Here is a 21,351-nt window from a genome sequence, read left to right as displayed (position 1 = left end):
TAAAATAAGCGCGAGCTATTTTGGCAAGCAGAGATGCAAACGAAGAAACGTGGAGAATGACGATCGACGCGGTGACCAGCGCGATGTGGCGATCAAATCGGTAAAGATGTAAGACTGTGGAATCATCGCATCAGCGTCGTCAGCTGCGTGGCTGCGTGGTATATACTTGTCTGCAAAGTCACGAGTCAAGTGTGAACGTCTGAACGCCGAGCGAATCGAATCGAAGCGACGCGACGGCGACGAGCGACGGTCTCTCGTCTCTGTAGTAGCGGCGGACGTGCGCTAGTGTCGGCATCAGTGCTGCTCGGTCCCCTGTCTTTCAACATACCCATATCGGCCTTTTTCTTCAACTTTTGGGAGTACAACACCGGTTTCTGTCTAGTGGGCTAGTGGGTAAAGGTATAAGAGAACAACAACCAGCTAATTATTTCGGATATGAGTTCTTCGACGTACGCCGGGTAAGATTTTATCAATTATCTCGAATCGCGAATCTCATGTGTGTCTCATTAAAACACGCGTTTCCCCGAGAGTGATCTGCCACTTTTATTTATATTCCTCGACTCGTTCGAAATGTCACCTCAATTTTATATATCTAAAAAGGTGATTGTCGAGAGAATCGAAATGCGAGTATCATCTAAAACACATTACAACCAAAATAATTTTATGATTATTTTAAACTTTAAGTGTGTGTGTTGATCGTCTCAACTCTATAAAGTTGAGTTAAGTTATACTCGATGTATATAATATTTTATTAATATATTATAATATTAAGATATACCCTACATATACTAAAATCGTGCGCGATTAGTCTTAAAAGAAAAATATATCCACAAATTGCATATAAAAAATTTAAAACTTTTTATGTACGGTATATTTTATCAACGATAGAAGAGAGACAAATCGCTCTCTTTCTCTCTATTTCTCGTAGAAGCAGGAGAAGCGGAACTCGTTTTTCGACTATGGTGCGTCAGATCGGGCGTCGCAAGGCCGAATTGGCCTTGCCATCGTGTTCCAAGGAGAACCCCTCGACACATATTTTACCATCGAAGCGAGCAAGGCTCGCTCAACGAAGAGATTCAATTTCAGACACAGCTTTCTCGCAAGTCGGCACATTTTTGTGCCGTTTATTCAAACTATAACGCCTAACGCACAGTTTGGCCAAAGAAATGTATATTTCCTTCTCGAACGGAGAAAATTGTATCGGATGCATAGTCTCTCTCGCTCTCTCGCTCTCTCGCTCTCTCGTAATATATATTACACTGTATACTAATAATATTGTAGTATTTTTTAGTCACAACGGCTAAAAAACATCCATGTTTTATTTTGTCTTTCTCAGATCGATTTCGAAAATCCCTTCCTTCTATATGCCAGTCGTAAGAAATTCGATTCATTTGTCGCGCATTTATCGCGGCGCGCGTTACAATTCCTAAAAATAAAATAATTGGAAGCATTTAATACACGCGCGCGCGCGCGAGGTTCCAATGCGCAGGTCAGCCCGTGCTAAAATTACTCTCGCTCGACGTATCTAAATACATTTCTACTCGCTGCGATCCGTTGGCTGGGTTCCCAGCATCACGACGCGGTCGCCATCATGACTGGATTCGATTCACCATGATTGAGTTTTTTCGAGAAACTTAAAATTATGCTGGCAAATAACGCGTAACATTCGCGGTAAAAAACAGTAAAAAACATTTGCCACCCAATTGTCTTTTTCAAGAATATCTGCAAACTCTTCATCAAATAAAAAATTTAACAAAAATTTTGGAAATGTATTACAGCGCTTTCTCGAGATTTCACGGATTTTACGATGGCTAAAATAGAAAATTAAAAACGGATACGTGCACGCGCGCGCGCGCGCGCACACACACACACACACACACACACACACACATATATACAATATATATAGGGCGTATCCTAAAAAGTGGGAAATATTGCAATGAAGGATTCAGGGCACAAAAATAAGAGAAAAAGTTTATATAAACATATGTCCGATCTACCAGGAAATCGATATCCAAATATGATATCTTAACTGTATTGGAAAATAAAACAAGCTATAATTTGAAAACACAGTCATATTGGACATATGTTTATATGAATTTTTTCTCTTATTTTCGTGTCCTGAATCTCTCATTGCAATACTTGCCACTTTTTAGTATACACCCTGTATATGTAAACGTAGACGCGATCGCGTTAGTCGCTAATGCCTAATAAGAAAGAGCGAGAGCGGCAGTCGTGGATAGCTTATTTATGCGAAAATAATGTAGAGGAAACTGGCAAATTTTCCATGAGAACGCATTATCTCTTTCAATCAAATATTTATTGAAATCGAAAGACACGTAATGTAATGCCAAGATCAAAACGCTTGCATTGTCGCATCCAGATTATTGAACTCTCGTCTTTTATTGTTAAAATTTACATTTTTTTCTCATTCCCATTCATTGCATTTTCAGACAGAAGAAATTTTTCTAATTTCTAGCTTCCTTATATAAGCTTTGTTTTCATGACAACATTCTTATTTGCATGGTTTACGTGATTGTGAGGTATCCTTCGAATGTACAATATTATGATTCTAGCGGTCAGCGTTGTCTAATCCTTTTTAAGAAAATAGATCTAATCGTATTATTTTAAAATACGTCTTAATCAGCCTATATCGGGCTATATGATATGTTAGTTTTATGATAGTTTTGCATATTACCGAAAGTTTGATTAACAATAAGATAAATCTTGCTATTATTCTGCGAATTAATATATTTGTATATATATATATATATACGTATACAATGTAATCAAAAATTTGTTATAAATTTACAAACAAACAAATTTATTAATCACATTTGTTACAATCCAAGCGCTTATAAACGTTAATAAATGTCACGTTAAATTACATACACATTCTAAATATGTGTTTGCATGTGTGTGTATGCGCGCGTGCGTGTGCGTGAGAGAGAGAGAGAGAGAGAGAGAGAGAGAGAGAGAGAGAGAGAGAGAGAGAGAGAGAGAGAGAGAGAGAGAGAGAGAGAGAGAGAATGTGAATATAACGTATGTACGCGAAATATGAAAGCGAGCAAGATGTGACTCATGCTCTCTTCAAGTAATTGCATTCCACAGATAAGATAGGAACGCATCGGTTTCATGCCAACTGACATGTAAAAGAAAAAAAATTCGTTTTTACTTTCCAAATATATTATTCGAAACATATCATGTTTTAAAATTACTTTTTTTTTACATTTGAAAAGAGTTATCATTATCTCGTCGCGAAATGAAGCGTTCAATTTTTAAGGCAAAAATATTAAAGTTATCTAATCTTTTCTACATATATAAAATAAATTTTTGCATAGTTACATTGAGATATATTGAAAGGCCATTTACACACACGTATTTACACACGTGCGTGTGGTTTTCATAAATTCAATGTATCTATGCATCCATTGTGTAATATTATACATCTATTATACATCTTTCTACATGTCCAAAATTGCTAAAATAATGCCCCTCTCACTATTTATTTAATTTGAATTAATAAATTATTTGATATTTATATTTACAGGAATCCGGATGTCATGATTGCAGGTACGCACACAAATTGAACTTCTTTTCTGATATAAAATATAAATGCGTAAATTTTTTTTATCAGAATTAAATATGCCATACATATTATATATCTATTAAACTAATGGATAATTAACTTTACCCAGTAGATGACAGAATGACAATAAATAATACAATTATTGACGTTAAATATTAATCAAATTATTGATTTTTTGTATATTAATATTGTTCATAATCTCCAAAATAATTTTTAGGTTCGCCTCCACCACCGCCTCCTCCACCTCCTATGTCTGGTCAACTACCATCTATGAGAATAAACACTACAGAGGTAAGAGGAAGTAAATTGTGTCTAGTCACTATTTTTTGTCGTGCAATAAATAACAATGATAGCATTAACAAAATCGACGATTGCTTTATTATCAAGCTCCTTTTCATTTATATACCTAAAAAAAAAATTGATATATGTATTGTACATACAATGTACAATCTGTATATAATTTTGATGTTGCTGTTGATATAATATGATTTGTTTTTAATTCAATTTAATTATTATTTTGCATATGTCATAGTAATAATTTATTCGGCGATATTTTGGATTTGCAGAATGTGGCAGCAAAGAAAGCGCGGATAGTTAATAACGATGTTTACGAACCACCACCAGCGATTCAAAATGCAATGTTGACAAAGGATAAGAAACCATTTACCTACACTCCTGGTATGGGCGGTAAACTAGATTTGTCGCAGATTCGTAGCCCGCGGATGGCGAGAAGGGTTGCGAAAAATGCCAACGACGAAGGGATAGAGGGGCCGCCGAAACTTGCCGTCGAGTCGAAACCGTCGTCGACCATGGCTTCTACCGCAGCGAATTTTTCGGTGCAACCACAGGTCGCGGTGCCAGTCTTTCCTTCCAATATGCCAGTCCAGGCACACGTTAACAGGATGTCATCATCTCAGCTCGTTAATAGGGCGCCATCGAATGGTAATTACTTCCGTAATGTGAACTGTTTTCTCTTATATCTGTTAAAACTATTATGATACCACAGAGAGAGAGAGAGAGAGAGAGAGAGAGAGAGAGAGAGAGAGAGAGGGGGGAGGGGGGAGCTGCGTATATCTCGTGTATACTTGCGTATACATGAGGTATACACGTTGAAACAATCGTAATATTTCTTATCTGATAAATGCTCTTCTTATAGTCGCGGACAAGCAAGCTGAATCATCAAAGAACATTACAAAGATGGATACGAAAGCAGTACCGATTAATACTCCCGAAAGTCCGAGTACACCGACACAAGTTACTTTAGCCAAGGCACCGACGCCTTGGCTGCAAAATAAGAACAAGTCTCAGGAGGAATTGCCCGAATGGGCAAAACGCGCGTGTATCAATAAAGCAGTTAGTAGCGGCCCATCGGAAAGCGCGCCTTCTTCCCCGATAGTTTATGTTCAAGTTCAGCAATCGCCCCCGCAGTATTCGGAAGCGAAACAAAAGCAAGGACAAGAACAGCATCTATCTCCGCTGAGTCAACAGCCAAAGTCGCAACAGCCTTCTCCGCAATGTCAACAGCAGTCGCAACAACAGAAACAGAATGCCGTTTCCGCAATGTCCCAACAAGTTAATCCGCAATCGCATCAATACGAGCATGTTATACCCATTCGAGTAAGTTGTAATAAGTTTTTTTTTCTTAATATATGCATTCCGCTTAATTCCGCAATTCCAGCGGAATTGTCGCAGTTTTTCTTTTTTTTTCTCTTTATATATATATATATATATATATCCGTTTTTTTTCCTCTTTTCATATTTCCGATATCTATTGTCTATTAGATCGAGGATAGACCGTCGGTATTCGATGTAAAACGTGATTCTGGCCATCATCAATTTAAACAATCTCCATCTTTGTATCATCAACAGCGATGGGGTCAGATGCCTAGTCAATATACGTTAGAGAATCAGGCGCAAAATCGTTCACAGGATCAAGAGCAGTCTAAAATTCGCATTGCAGCTTTGTCCCGGCCGGAACAACCGGTCGATACAACCTACATCATTCCTCTCGTAGCGAAAGATAGTGACAAAAAGACCGCGCCGTCTAATGCCGAAAATAATACGATCGAAAAGGCTGCAAAAATGTAAGTTGAAGAATTTGTTAAATTTCATCGACATTTTAGGATTTATCTTTGGAGAGATACCGAAAAAATTTCAAGCACAGAACGCTTGTATTATAAAAAAATTCTAACGCGTTATTTTGTTTATGTGTGGAAATGCTTGCGATCATGTCGCGATCGTCGACGAAAATTGTTGGGACAGCGTGCAACAGCGGAATCCCAACCCGATTCAACAATATGAGGCTGGTCCAATTCAATCACGATCATTCCGTGTTCTTCAAAAAATTACGGATACGGATGAAGTCAATGATGTGGGTACAGAACAAATACGTAAATTGGAATTAAGTGACGATGAGAGGCTACTTATGAATAAATTTAAAGAACAAGGTAGAATTTATTACCCCTGTCTATCATTATTTTAATATTCACGTCACGTTAGTATACGATGTTGTACGATGCGTATGTACACACGTGTGCTAAATAAGTATATTTTTTGTATATACAGGTTGTCTATAAAGTCTGTGCCCATCCCCTATATTTCGGAGCTCAAAATTCTGAAAAACCGCGAAATACATGTTCGATCATTTCGAGGCGCTATCACTTTAAGGGTGTTGAGGGAGTTGTCTCCCTAAGGATGTGCCCCAGAGGGAAGTCAATTTAAAATATTCAGATGAAACTTCCTATATTGTAGTATATTGTTTGAAAGGGCATAAGAAAAGAAAATTTTTGGCGCAAACCGGAGGTTGACACGTTGATCCGTTCGGGAGTTATTTAGGGTCAAAGTTCGAAAAAGTCAATTTTAAAAAAATTGTTATTCTCATTTGGAAAATCCTGAGGCAACCCCTTGGGGAGACAACTCTCCCAACCCCCTTAAAAGAATAGTCCCTCGAAATGATCGAACACGCGATTTTTTATAATTTTAAGCAGTTTCCGTAATATAGAGGGTGGAGACAGACTTTATAAACACTCTGTATATACGTATATGTATACACGTATATGTTAAATTTATTTTTAATAAGATTTTTAAGCAAGATAATTGATATTTAAATTTTCTTACATCAATGCTCAAAAGCTCTAAAGTGCTAGCTAAATTTATAGACAAACATTGTATTGCTTCTATCCATAGTCGATCACGAGACTTATCTCCATCAAGAGGAAGATCCGAGATATCGCGGTGCAGCAATACCTTCGCGAGCTTTCCGTTTTTTACAAAATATGACAGATTCGAGTGATGCCACAGTTACTTGCGCAGGTAAGCCAGCTTTATACAAGAAGAACATCCAAGAACTCTTTCATCCAAGAACATTATATTTATTAGTATTATTCTGTTTTAATAATAAATTTTATTAAGCATCATACAAAATATACACCAATAAGCAACAAACAAGCAATACCACGCGCGCGCGTGCACACACACACACACACACACACACACACACACACACACAGATTTAAAGAAAAAGAGATTTTATATATATATGTGATTTCATTAAAGAAAAAAGTGCAATTATACTTTTCCGATGTATTGTTGCAATTTGTAAAAAAAGATAAATCAATAGAAAAATAGACATTGTTATATCATTCAATTTTTATCTATATCATTTCTTTCTATCTTGAATGGGACAGGTGCTAAAACCCATTCCAATTGCGTGATCTACTCTATATATATGTATAATCTCTTTGTCTCTTTAAATCTCAAGTCAAATCTAATGCAAAGAGAAGATTAAATATAGTAAATGCAAATAATGGATACAATTTTCTTTTGTATGTTTCAGCGTCACGTAATATACAAAACGTTGCAAGTAAGAAGCAAAATAGAAATTTGAAATTGTTTGGTAAGTAAATATGCGATTCGGATTGAAATTTTGCGTCAGCAAGACTCTATTGAAGCGCAACTAAAATATGTATATGTCTAAATATTTTTAAATTGAATTCACACACATCGATTCTTATGTAGAAGAGACACAGGCAAACTTGCCGCCCAGTGAACAGCAAGTTCAAGAACCGAAGAAATACATGGGTAGTGCAATTCCTTCTCGATCCTTCAGAATATTACAAGCAATGACAGCACCAGAAGGTAACGGTAAGTATATATCTGCTAGATTTTTCGAAATTAATTTTTCGTATAAAGTTATCTGGCTGACCAAACACTTTTGGAAACGTTACGAATATGTTCCTACAAATTTTGCGTTTTTATCTTTATCACTGTAAGATTTTTAAAATTCCAATTTTTCTCTCTATAGAAATATTTTTTCGTCTTTTTTATAACCTTTCTACATAATATTTAATACCCGCGTGTTAAGAATTTGTTTTTGTACAATATACACATATTTATTGTTCATAAATTAATTGTAAAAGCTTTATTTATACCTGTGTACATTAATGTTTCGTAATGAGCGCTTTATATTCTAATGAATATTTTGTTGAAGTAACATACTTGGCATCGCTCAAACACACATTCCCGAATCCTGTGTTCACAGGATTAACAAAATTTCCTTTACCGCTACTTTATATATTTATCAGTTCTCCAAAAATGTAATATACAGAGTAATATATATATATATATATATTGTATATATATATGTATAATATGAGATATTAATATATCTTTCGTCTTTGTAAACTTTTCAATCAAAATAAAAATATTTATAACTACATACATGCAAATAACCACTTTGCAATAATGTAAAGTGATTATTTGCACGTATGTAGTTATAAATATTTTTATTTTGATCGAAAAGTTTACAAAGACGAAAGATATATTAATATCTCAAAATATATTCATACGCAAAAAAAGTTAAATATTTATCCCTAAAAAATAATATATACATATATATGTATATATATATGAATAAAATATTCACTTTATTTATTTAAAATATTAATTACCTGATAAATATTTTTTAATTAAAGAAAGAGAGAAAGAGAGAGTGAGAGAGAGGGGGCGAGAGGGGGGAGAGAGAGAGAAGGAGGGAGAGAGAGGGAGGGGGAGAGGAGAGAGAGGGGGGGGGGGGAGAGAGAGAGAGAGAGAGAGAGAGAGAGAGAGAGAGAGAGAGAGAGAGAGAGAGAGAGAGAGAGCGCAATTGCTATCAAATATATGTAGATATTTGAAATTACTCTCTATAAACTTTTGATTGTTTACATGACAACTTGATATATTTTCCTTTGAACACAGGATAATTTATTTTTCTCATTTCTTTCAAGCTGATCGATATAATTTCGCTTGTCTCATGCTATATTATGCCAGATCTATCGATTAAGATCGGTTAGGCATATGTATACAACATAGGAAAGAGCAAGCGCGAAATATAATATTCGCGGATGAATATTTCAGACACATATTTTTGATCTAGAAAATGTTTTGTTTTTCCTATTACATCATCTACTTTAAGAATCATATAACGCACAAAACAATGTGCGATAGAAAGAAGAAAATCTCAGATGTCCAAATAAAGACGACACGCACGACGGCTGTCTTACGCTCGATGTGTGAAGAATTTAACTTTGAATGTGCCTTGTGCTGTTTGTTGTAGCCACGCAAGAAAATCGTCAAGCAGATTACACCTGCCGAACAGAGAATAACTTGTCGGGCAATCAGCAGGGTGTATTTCTTCCTGTTCAATCTATTCCTTTCTGGTATCCCGAGGGTTGGTGGGGTTATTATCCCGTGCAGTATAATGCTGTACCCAATCAAATCGCGAATGAAACGGACAGACATTCTTCTCCTTTTTACGCATATCCAAATGGAAGAACGTATGTTGGATCCTTTTATCCGGTTTATAATGAAAACTTTGCGGATGCGATGACACAAATGAGAGTTATGGATCGAGAAAATCCTTCAGGCCAATACGCTGGTTACACGACCGTAATTTACCCTCAAGCAGGCTACAACGATATTCGATCTGCATCGCACGTCGATGAAAACAAATGCAATTATATCGACGATCGTCTTACCACTGCAGATTCATTTTTCGCTCAAAACAATAGATTAGATTTTGTGCCAAACGGCACGGTTAATGAATCAAAAAACACTGTTTCGCTCAAGATTAATCACAAGATTAATCATTTGGATGCACAGTCGAATGATACGTATAATCCCAAGAGTATCAGCAAAAACTCCGATACTAACAGAGAAAAAAATTGCACAACCACGGCGATGAATATAATCGACGAAGAGGACAGCGTATCGACGGATAATTCCAACAACGTTGCAGTTACTAATAATATCGAAATGCCGGGAAAAAAAACATTTGGTCCTTATATCAACGTGCCAAATTACACTTATATAGATACTAGCGATTCTAGTGCTTCTAGCGATTCTAACGATTCCAGTGACTCGAGCGATTCTACCTCGGACAACGAACAACTTTTGCATTCTTGTCAGAAGAATCACAGCCTTAGCAACGATACTACTTTCAATAATACGTCATCCGATAGTGATTCGGATTCATATATAGCTTATTCCACAAGCATGAATCCTTACGGAAAATTGGAGAAAGATCCGCGCGATTTCTCTTTGAACGAGGATCGCACCGACATCACAGCTGCATGTTCGACATATCTTAGTGCTAATAAGATAGATAATCTACACGGATGCTCGCGAGATTTTTCCGAAAATCGTAATCACACCGAGGAGATACGTTTCAATAAGAAGCATATCAATTACTCGAACGATCGTGTAAACTCTTGTGCAACGTCGTTTCAGCAAGATATTGCATACATTGCAAACGAGAGATGTAACGATGAGAATTCAACCAACGATCGAAACGATCTTGACTCTTATTCCAGTAAGAGCACCGGCGAGCATCACTCGGAGCAACACGATCAGCGACCGGGTCTGGCGACCGATAACACCGTTTTTCATGCTCAGTTGAACGACGATGGCGAAAACGTGGAACAACCGCACTCCGAGAGTCCTTGTTACGAGGGTAAGGAGAAAATCGAAGGTTTTTTTGAAGCGACCGACGATCCTCCCGACACCGATATCGAAAGCACGATGGTTAGCGTAAGTTTGCCCCTCAGATTCAAGTTTTTCGTATCGGAAGACGACGAAGACATCACCACTGTGATTGTCGGCGATAGCGAGATAAAGGCAGAAAAATCCTGCAACAAGTATTTCTCGAAGAAGGATGATGTTTGCGCTGACTTTCATGTCGGCAACGATACTAGCGTAGATTTTACGGTAAAGACACACTTTTCAGACGCACGGAACGAGGCACGGAGCATCGAGAGCGCAATACCGCATGTAGATTTCACGTTAAGAAAAGATCCAACAGGAGTCAGCGGAGTTAATTGCGGAGAACAGAATGTAGAGACAGAATTCACAGTTGCGAAAATGGGACACGGCTTCGGAATAAACTCCACAAAACCAGTATCGAGAGACACCAATGACGATGATGTTATTTCCGAATCGATAGTGGCTACGCGAAATGCCTTATTGAATCGTGATGAAAATCACGATTACACCCAAGCAGAATCCACTTGTAATAATAATGTTGAAAGTATCTCTTTCGGCAGAATGATCGCTGGACCGAAACTCGCCATATTTGAATGCTCGACGCGAGACGATTTCCAAATTCCAGATTTTCAGATTGTCGGTACGTATGAAAATCAGGATCAGGAAAACTGTGAGATAACAGCGGACGATGACAAATATGGTCGAGACATCGATCAGTATCTCTGTCGGACGCAAAACATAAAGCATTTGCCGAATGTCCAAGATTCTCGCGAAGACACCGACGACGAGGATAGCGGAGTCACCTCCGATGTAAGTCGCATGATATCCGAGGTTGACACGGACTCGGAGTGTACTTGTTTGAAGAATGTGAAGAAGTATCAACGAACGCAAACGCATTCGCGACTTTTTCGGCTTTTGAACAACGACTCTATTCTATCTCTATCCGGTTGCTCCAAGACAGATAACTGCAGAAAGGAATCGTTTCTCAGCTTGCCACTCAAGACGAACGCTTTTAACTACGACGACAATCACTGCTCCAATTATTCCAGTGGCTTTACGTCTCCCGAATATTCGCCTATTCATGAGCAGTCTTGGCAAAGATTTCACGAAGACGCGACGACAAACGCAAATAGCTCAGCGAACTTGACAAATGTTGAAAACGATCATCTTGCGAATCAGCGAGAACAGAACGTCTCTTCGAAAGATGATTCTTATTTCCGAGTTTGGAAGAGTCCAAAATTACCTAGTTTACGCGAGCAGGATGTTGTACCTTCTCTAGCTTTCAAGACAATCGATAGCAAGATACCCTCTTGGGCGTACAAAGTGAATGTACTGTGCCCGAGAGTCAAGAGTACGAAGAGCGTGCCGCAAACTCTGCTAGCACGGCACAGCGACGAAACTAACGATTCTTCGCGGATGGTTCCTTCTATTCCAACATCCTGTACAAACTCTAAAACCAGTTATTGCTGACGGTCCAGGGTGGAATGAGGCCATATGTTTGCTCGCCGCCGCGAGCAACTGCTCTCCACGATCCACGGACATACTTTTCTCTCAATTTTCTTCGCAAGACAGGGTTGGGTATGCCCGAGATGTTCTACGGGCTACGTGATTTTTTTTTCTATCGGTACATATCGTTTCCATATATTCGTCTATCATTCTTAATTTCTTCTCCATGTTTCCCCTCTTTCCTCTTCTCTCTTCATTTTTATCTCATCTCTATTTCTTTTCTCTTCTTTCATTCTTTCCTCTCTATCGTATGCAACTAATTCTACTGTAACTTTTTCCGTTTTTTTTTTCTTTCATTTATCTCTCTTTTTCCGTTTCTTTTTCTTTATGTGTCTTTAATGTCCTTCTTCTTCTCTCTTGTCTTCTTTCCTCGCAATTGTGCGAAAAAGGGATTGTTAAATATGCTTGCGGTTGTGCTTGGTTGCTTTATGCATGTTGTGACTAATATTGGTTGAAAAACAGAAATGAATTTATTAACGAATTTGAAATATTCGAGATATTCGAGTAAACGGCGTGAGGAAAGAAATTATTTAATAAGACTCATCACATATAAGAATTTTTGTTGTTATTTAGTATTAAATCTTGTACAAATATATGTGTATGAATGACAAAATTATGCCAGAGAGAGAGAGAGAGAGAGAGAGAGAGAGAGAGAGAGAGAGAGAGAGAGAGAGAGAGAGAGAGAGAGAGAGAGAGAGAGAGAGTAGCAACAAAGATTGATAGGTATTACATATAATCAAAACATTGTATCTATATGTATATAGATAAAATGATATATTTACGCTTTCAACATACATTTATCTCATATAGTATAATGCGTGCATATTCTAAAATTTCAGTATATATGTATGTCTTTTTTCCTTTTTTTAAATTTTGTCTTTACATATTTGCCATATATGCAAAAATTGCTTTTATAAAATCAAACTTTTCATGTTTTAGGTCCCGATGCAACTGATTACTGATTGTAAGAGAGGACGAGTGAAATCCTCTTTAGGCAAGGCCGAATTGTTAGTGTGCTTTTTTCTATTTTGATTACAAAATAATCCTTATAATGCTTGTTTACGTCGCATTTGCCGATTCTCCAGCAAAAAATTAACCAAAGATTTTCTTTAAAGGGGATTGTGCAGAGATACATTATTTAAAATTATATCAATTGAAAGATTTCTCAAGATACACTGCCGTAAGATAAACAGTTTTTCAACAGTTTTTCTTGTTCAAACTTTGGATTTTGGTATCAGAAATCTGTGCGAATGAGATTCTATCTCATAGATTTTTCGATGTATAAGGATAAGTTGATAATTTTGTTTTAAATCGTCATTAGAAATGATCAATATTCACGTGCAATCGTGTGATCAACTTGCTTTTGAAGTTTTAGTCAATTATAAAAGAGAAACTCTATAACTTTTTAAGATTTTTTTATTTCGAAAGAAGAAACTTGAATAACTATATTAGGAGCTTGGCTGTCTTCATATGCCGCATTGCGTAGATATAATAATACAATACTACGTGAGCAGATGCACGTGGTTTATTTATTTAAGACAAATGTGAGATTGTTATATGGAAATTATGTAATAACACTCTTTTTAAGAATATTAATCATTATTTGAAAATATATATGTAAATACATATACATGTTGTTAATCCTGTTATCTGAATTTGTCACTGTGTACTATTTATCTAAATTGTAAAATAAATTATTTCTAAAGTTGACGGTACTAATAGAAATTTTATCATCTAATTATTATCTATTGTCAGAAATGTATAACATACGTGATCATTTCTATATTATCTATAATCTATATTATTTGCGGATTATAGAATTACGAAAAAATGTAGTGCAATATTATATAATATTGCTTATATAAATAGATAAAATTTGTAAAAACTCAAAGTGTGATGTAAATTCGTTTACGATGCAGAACATATGCTATAATCGTCCAGAGGGTTACAACCCAAATTGATTCAATTAAACACAAAGTACGACTGTCCATTGCGCCAATCTTCCAATGGAATGGAAAGATTTGGTAACACATATTATGACCCATATATAATACCAATGCATTCATTCCTATAAATTCATATTTGCATAAAATAAATTAATGTATAGCAGTGCGTCTTAATATATCTTACATTAATACGAGTGTATCTATATAGCTAATATAGCGCAATGTGCTTCAAACACATATGTATATATATATACTATTGTAAAAAAAAAAAAAAAAAAAAAAACTGCGTTCTTCTGAAAATCTATTTTCTAGTTTATTCTATATATGTATATGTATGTTTTAAAAAGCGTACACATTTTCTTCATATTTACACTTACCGGGTATTCTGAAAGGGCCACCTCGCCAAATTCTGGCGACATCAATCAGCAAATAACATCCGGTAAGAAAAGCCAGGGCAAAACAAGTTGAAACAAGTACGAATGACAAAGACCTGCATAATTATATAGCAACTTGCAACTACAGATAATAAATTACTATAAACGATTGATTTTATAAAATTCGTGCAAAAAATAAAATTACGCACATCAAGATATTTAAACAAGTAATTAAAAATAATCTTTGTCGATATCTTACCACAAATTTTTGTTAATGGGTATAAGATTAGTGAAATGGAAGGCGCAACCCAAACAACCGTAAAACATTGCCCACAAAAGCCATCGGATAACACGTTCTTTCCAATCTTTATACATCATTAGAATTATACCGGTGTGTACACCTAGAAATACTTGAAATATCGACGTGAGGCATCCTAAAAAATACATACATATAATGCTTATTGGACGCGATTCTAGAAATGGCATGTTTTTTTTCAAAGAATTGACTCTACATTTTAATACGGGTTTTGCGCCATTTGCACACAAAACTAAGAACTCGCATCTCAAATTGTAGAGCATTGATAAAAGATTAAAAGTTTTATAGACACATTGGCAAAAAACTCGTCCCGTAATTGATTTAAGGAATTTATATTATAATATGTTGATTTGGGTGGGAGACATACTGCATCTCTGATTATTGAATCTATGAAATTTACTTTTTTCTTGCAACTGAAAATTGCAAAACTTCTCAACAATCCGTTCGCAATTCTTTAGTCTCCTTTATGTCCTTCGAAAAAAGTTGTAAATAAATCAGATTTGAGAATTTTATCGCGATTGTAATATCGTATATAGGGAAAAGTAGGGTAAAACCTGGTAGGCGGATCAAACCGGGTACCTCTGTTTCTTCGTGATAAGTGCTACTATCTTTGGCCAATTCGTATTATTAGTTGTAAATTGACGCCATCATTATTTTGAGATGAACCGCTCCCACGTGCACAGGATATTTCTTTTTTCAGAGAAGTCAAAAATTTTCGGGCTAAAAAAGATCCATATCTTTGTTTGTGATCTTTGTTTATAGAATACATTTTTTTGTATTGTATTTTGATTAAAATAAATCAAGATTTTTTAATTGCACGATGTTTTACATTCCTTCAACGGCTTTTTACCCTACCGGTGGGAGAAAATCGGGTATTTCGACTTCTTCAAAAAATTTTGTTTTCTTTCCTAACTAAATTTTTTTTTTCAGCGACTGGTCTTCTTTTCTCATAGTTCAAAGTCCACTAAAGACTATTAACGGTCAATAGAATTTGTGTTGCCCTTTGATTTTTTTGTAGGAAGACAAATCCAAAAAAGTATCCGGCTTTATTCTACTTTCCCCTACTCGAAAATATGTATATTTCATAATAAAATATAGATATTTTATTTTCTTTTAGGACCAATTCGAATATGTTGATACAATATGATACATTACATTGTAGAGAAACATAACGTGGTTAGAAGAAAAAGCAGATTTAATGCAAAAGATGAGAAGTTTAATATCTCCGCGACTATACATATATAGTACATGTATATCTATAACAACACTCGCAAATAAACAAAGAATAAAGATTTACCTAAAATTCCTTCAGGATCGAAAGGGCCGGATCCATAAACGGGATCAATAGTTGGTTTTTGATCAATATGACTTAAAGTCAATAAAATTTTATCGATATATCCAGCTGCGCCCCCGGTACAATTAAAATATTTACCGTCTTCGTGTCTTCCGCCTGGTCCAAGATATCCCCTATAGTATAAATATAGGTATAGTAAACTTACCGTTTCATTTATCGACGACGCAATAGACAATAGATGATGGATCAAGGCACGAAATTAAACAAGATAGTTGGAAGTTAATGTACGTACGTAGGACATCCGGGAACTGGTAGACCAAACGTTAGAGCGCAATGCACCGTTACTAAAGTCAGCATTACGTACCAATATGGCAAAAGGCTTAATACGTCCCGCATTTTATGTATTATCCAAGTTTCTGATAATTTCTACAAGTTGCGAAAAGTTTACGTTACCAAGGCATAATCCATATTATCGAAATGCAATAATTATATGTTTATCAAAAGTAATATGTAATATTTGTTTTTTATGTACGCGGTTTCTCCTACGAGATATGGTGTTAGATTTTAGAAATGTATTACCTTCAAGCAAAAAGAGAAATTGCGTATGTTGTGTAAAGTAAGTCTTATTAACACAAATTTAATTAAATTTAATGTGTACTAAGAACAGAATTTATGCACATATATACGTATAATAAATACAATGTATATAATTACAATCACACCGGATATCTCGCGCGCGTCTCTATATTATTATAAGAATTTATATAAGAATACTCTTAATATTTCTTTCTCCATACCTGAGCAGCTTTTGGCTGTCGGGGTATAAAGCAAAGATAGAGCAAACCCACAATTAAATAAGAAATTCCGAATCGTTGAAGAACTCCGAATACGCGTACGTTTTCTAATTGCGCATTTGTTCCTAATGTATTTAATGCAACGCCTATCAGGAATAGAAGAAAACTTCTCTGCGAGAAAATAGATTAGATATGCTTAGGCACATAATACATCAATATTAATCGATATCTCACACACACACACACACACACACACACGCACGCACGCACGCACGCACTCGCGCACACACGCACGCTCGCACGCACACTGACAATTATATCTTTTTTTTTTGCGACAATTACCTTCAAGATGGAATAGCTGATTTGAAGCTTTGAAAATCCACGCTTTAACTGCGCTGACAAAGCTATAGGCATGCAAACTCCCATAATCCATATAAAACAGGGAAATACTAAATCTCCTGGTAATATACCATTCCAAGTTGCATGCCCCAATGAGGTATAACTACCGGAGCCATCATTAACAAAAATCATAAAAAGCGTGCTGGCTCTGCGAATTATTATACAAACGATTATGCGAATATTGTAAGAAAATTTGTATAACAGAACCTAATCATGTACTCTAAATACGAGTATATTCCTTTCATATGTTTATGCGCGCAATTACTTTGTAAAATATTTATACCCCCTGAATGTATCGATAGCTCTTATGCGACGACGTTTTGTTGCTTCTTTGTTGCTAGTTGAAGTTTCTTCCTCCCCCACTTTCATTATACATTGTGTTTTAAATTTGTACCATAAGGACCTTCCAGCAGATATGGCAAGTAAGATAAATATAATTAACCCCAAAATAATCAACAATTCTGTAAATAAAAAAAGAAATAGAAAAAAGAACAATACGCTTCGTGAATAATCTATAATCTATTCCACAATATATGCCTCGCTTACGCGCGATCTTTGCTTCGCGTGACTTGGCGCGAGACACTATCGTGTCTCTTGATGAGATCTATGTATACCATATACACGGATCTTCTATATATTAAAAAATTAAATCTTCTCTTCTATTTATTGTCACGACCTAGTCGGGATCAAATAAGAAGAATGTTTAAACTAATTTTGGCGATTATTTTATCGTTTGTCTGTTTTGCTAGAGAAAACAGATGGAAAAAATAAATTGTCTGTAAACAAAAGTCATAATCTTTAGGATTAGGAAATAACGCGTTACTTGTAACAAAAGTTGCTAACGTTACAATTATTTTTTTTTCATAATGAATTGATAATATTGTTTCTGTTTATCATTATTTTACGTTTAACTATTGTTCTAATTTCCGTATGTTTTCTTTGATGGACAGTGAGCGTTAAATTTTTTAATTTTTTTCACGTTTACAGAAATATAAGATTCAAAAATGCGAAAAAATCACTTTGGTAGTATTTATTCATTAAAGAAAAACTTTTACTTACATTTGCAACATTTAGAGTTTCATAAACTAAAACAGTTATTTTTCAATAATTTTGTAACATTAATAAAATTCAAGATTATTATTGCTATTATCAAAATTATTGCACTTTAATTAATAATAGTAACGTTCAAAGTTATTATGTTGTGTTTTGGTTAATATTTTAATAAAGAAATATTAAAAAAAAATGTTAATTTTACTTATAACTAAATAAAGCAAATATGTATAACTAAATAAAGTGATGGTAATTCGATTTATTGCTTTTTGTAATTATCACAAAGTTACTTTTATACAACGTAATTTTCCTAATCCTGATAATAATTTAATCTCATAAATGGTTTCTCTCAACTATTTTTTACGCTACGAAATTTTTCATTGGAAAGAAAACGTTTTTATAATAATCTTGGAAAATCTTAGAATCATAATATCTATAATCAATTTCTCTTAATTAATTCTCACAGTCGTGTACAATAATATTATTTTGGTTATTACTGATACCATATGTTATATCAGTAGGTATCGCCAGTTATTGCACGAGTTAAACAATATAGATAAACGATAAAACTGCTAGGATAAGATACGTACTTTATCAATATTATGTGTATTGAATTATATGTATATAGTTCAATTGTATAGTTTTATCCTTTTATCAACATATATATTATTATATATATATATATAGAAAAATTACATTGTATAAAAGTAACTTTGTGTCACCGTTGCCTTTACAATTACAAATTATATATATATATATATATATATATATATATATATATATATATATATATATATATAATATGTAAGAATATCTAGAAATCTACCTGAGTATGGATATGTCGGATTCCTCAATATTCTACAATTGCAGGTTTTGTTTTGTATGATCAATTCGTATAAACCATATTGCCCTAGATTCGGTAACAATTCGCAAAAAATATCGCTAAAAAATAATATTAAAAAAAATTAGAATAATAATAATGTGCTAATAAAACAAATACGGATGTAAAATGTTTAAAATATAGTTAATCGATTTTAATTAATCAGATGGAGGAAAGTGAGTATGTACATTTCGATTAAATTTTTTATTAGATTTATTATATATATATATATATATATATTTATCACGCGTAGAAGAGAAAGAGATACATAACCAACACACGCACGCACGCACGCACACACATATATATGTAGTAATAGTAATAGTAAATAATGAGTTTACCTTGTATTTTTGAAAGATATATATTCATCATTGCCATTATTCTTGAACACTCTCCATTTTACTGAATCGGTGGTGCTGAATTTTAAACTAGAATTTTTGTTGGTCGAGACGGACGCTATGCGCTTATATGGACACTAATAAACAAGTACAACAATTAGAAATGTGCTGGTCATAATGGATTTATACAAAATATGTACTGATTCATGAAAGATATTCGAGACAATCTCTATATTATTTTTATTACGTATTTATTTTTCTATTTTTATCTTTCGTTTTGAAAACAAGTAACATTATATTTTCGTAATTTTATAATATATAATACCTTGTGTTTCAAATGTCTACGTTGTTGCTACGTTACAATGCCAAATCAGAAAAGCATATATATTGAGATTCATTATAATAAAAGCTACACATTTTTTTTCTTTACTATATTTTGTTATTGTTGTGAGCTACTGTTTACAATACACACACACACACACACATACAAAACTTTCAACTTGTAGTAATAAAATTAATCTTTCTCGATTTTTTACTTATTACTACAAGTTGAAAGTTGTAGTGTAGATTATACAATACGAAATATGTTATAATTGTACTTACTGATAAACAATCTGTATAGAGTGAATAAAGCCACATATTATAATTGTTATTATCAAATATTACATTTACGCAGGCTTCGTCAAAGTTTAAAAGCTCGTAAAAACAATTAAATTCGTCCATTGCTTCTTGTTTAATATAACTCTATTATTTCTTACCATTTAAATTCTTTAATAAATCTAATCGTTTTGTAGATATGAAAAATATGTAATTAATCGACGGTAGTTCAGCCTGCACGATAATAGCAGCGGTACTGGACTGAAGTGGCAAAACAACCTTTCTTAATAGCGCAAAATATCGGAATGCGATTGCATCAAGCTACATTTGAACGATTCGAGAGTGAAAGTGTAAAGACCTATATAAAGAAATTCAACGTTTACTCAACAGCATATCGTTGTCGATTGAAGATTCGAAAGATCGTACTGCCTAGCAGGAGCACTCATAAAGGTCCCCCCTAAATGATGAATATCTATTTTTTTAACAATAGCACACCCAGATACAAGATTAGAGCACAATACCGGTTACTTTCCGGATAGATCTCGTACATGGACAAGATTATAAAAGAAAACATATACATATATAGATATAATTTATATGTAATTCTATATATGTATAATTATATGCGATTACACACACACACACGCGCGCGCGTGTGTTTTGCATCATTTTTTTCTATAACACATTGTAAAGGTATTATTATCTGTACATAAAAATATTATGACAAGATTATCGAAAACTAAATATTTTATTTTTTATATCAAAATATATCAGATTAAGATATAAAATAACTCAAAAAATACTTTAGTCTAGTGTTTTGAAAAGCTCTCGAAATAAGCAAGAATATGCAGTGAAAAATGGGAGATTCCATTTAAGAAAACATCGATCACATCGATTTGGCTTTGAAAAGGTCACTCAAGATCAAGTCCATATTTTCATCATGTGGGCCGCTTCAAACCATGCAACTTTTGTTTGAAATATTTTTCCGTATTTTCCATATCTTTCGAAATATTTGCTTGCGGCATTTAAAATGGGACACCCTGTATACACGTGCGCGCGCGCACACACCACGCATACGCACACGCACACACATGTTCCAAAGAGAAAGCTCGAGGCATCAATAATTTGCGTATTATAAGCGATTAAAAAGAAGAACTTTTTGCAAATTAAACTTTATAGAGAGTTAAAACTATTATACATTTAAGTTTACTTTAATGGAGAGAGAAAATTTTAAAGCTTAGTTGCAAAAAT

At 34.4% G+C, this 21,351-nt stretch overlaps 2 protein-coding genes across 3 annotated transcripts; one reads left to right on the top strand and one right to left on the bottom strand.

Moving 5' to 3' along the window:
- Nucleotides 1–41: 41 nt before the first annotated feature.
- LOC138933775 (serine-rich adhesin for platelets) lies at nucleotides 42–14,196 on the top strand. 2 transcript variants are annotated; one of them, XM_070296774.1, is made up of 12 exons: nucleotides 42–458; nucleotides 3,551–3,573; nucleotides 3,807–3,880; nucleotides 4,156–4,531; nucleotides 4,746–5,206; nucleotides 5,459–5,673; nucleotides 5,852–6,036; nucleotides 6,776–6,901; nucleotides 7,425–7,484; nucleotides 7,607–7,732; nucleotides 9,183–12,230; nucleotides 13,052–14,196. In XM_070296774.1, the coding sequence occupies exons 1-11, from the start codon at nucleotides 436–438 to the stop codon at nucleotides 12,074–12,076; spliced, it is 4,563 nt and encodes a 1,520-aa protein (XP_070152875.1). In that variant the 5' UTR covers nucleotides 42–435; the 3' UTR covers nucleotides 12,077–12,230; nucleotides 13,052–14,196. The 2 variants fall into 2 exon arrangements, with proteins under 2 accessions (XP_070152875.1, XP_070152874.1); XM_070296773.1 differs by having other exon boundaries at nucleotides 43–458; nucleotides 5,372–5,673.
- LOC138933777 (heparan-alpha-glucosaminide N-acetyltransferase) lies at nucleotides 13,925–20,638 on the bottom strand. Its single transcript, XM_070296776.1, has 11 exons — nucleotides 20,107–20,638; nucleotides 19,507–19,640; nucleotides 19,112–19,227; nucleotides 17,519–17,696; nucleotides 17,179–17,383; nucleotides 16,840–17,007; nucleotides 16,335–16,468; nucleotides 16,046–16,215; nucleotides 14,692–14,866; nucleotides 14,436–14,548; nucleotides 13,925–14,180 (listed from the first exon to the last, which is right to left on the bottom strand). Exons 1-11 carry the CDS (start codon nucleotides 20,224–20,226, stop codon nucleotides 13,999–14,001), a joined length of 1,695 nt encoding a protein of 564 aa, XP_070152877.1. The 5' UTR covers nucleotides 20,227–20,638; the 3' UTR covers nucleotides 13,925–13,998.
- Between the last annotated feature and the right edge of the window lie 713 nt (nucleotides 20,639–21,351).

This window comes from Polyergus mexicanus, unplaced genomic scaffold (genome assembly GCF_030449975.1).
Source record: "Polyergus mexicanus isolate NDT 795.1 unplaced genomic scaffold, iyPolMexi1.0 SCAF_5, whole genome shotgun sequence".
In the NCBI taxonomy this organism is placed as follows: Eukaryota; Metazoa; Arthropoda; class Insecta; order Hymenoptera; family Formicidae; genus Polyergus; species Polyergus mexicanus.
Note: the sequence above shows the minus strand (reverse complement) of the source record. Positions and strands in the feature narration are given on the sequence as shown.

Coding starts and splice junctions, on each gene's coding strand:
- LOC138933775 (XM_070296773.1), top strand. CDS start 436: ATGAGTTCTTCGACGTACGCCGG. Junction 6,037..6,775: donor GAATAAATTTAAAGAACAAG/GTAGAATTTATT, acceptor TTCTATCCATAG/TCGATCACGAGACTTATCTC. Junction 6,902..7,424: donor TGCCACAGTTACTTGCGCAG/GTAAGCCAGCTT, acceptor TGTATGTTTCAG/CGTCACGTAATATACAAAAC.
- LOC138933777 (XM_070296776.1), bottom strand. CDS start 20,226: ATGGACGAATTTAATTGTTTTTACGAGCTTTTAAACTTTGACGAAGCC. Junction 17,384..17,518: donor GCTATCGATACATTCAGGGG/GTATAAATATTT, acceptor AATAATTCGCAG/AGCCAGCACGCTTTTTATGA. Junction 16,216..16,334: donor CCAGTTCCCGGATGTCCTAC/GTACGTACATTA, acceptor TTTATACTATAG/GGGATATCTTGGACCAGGCG.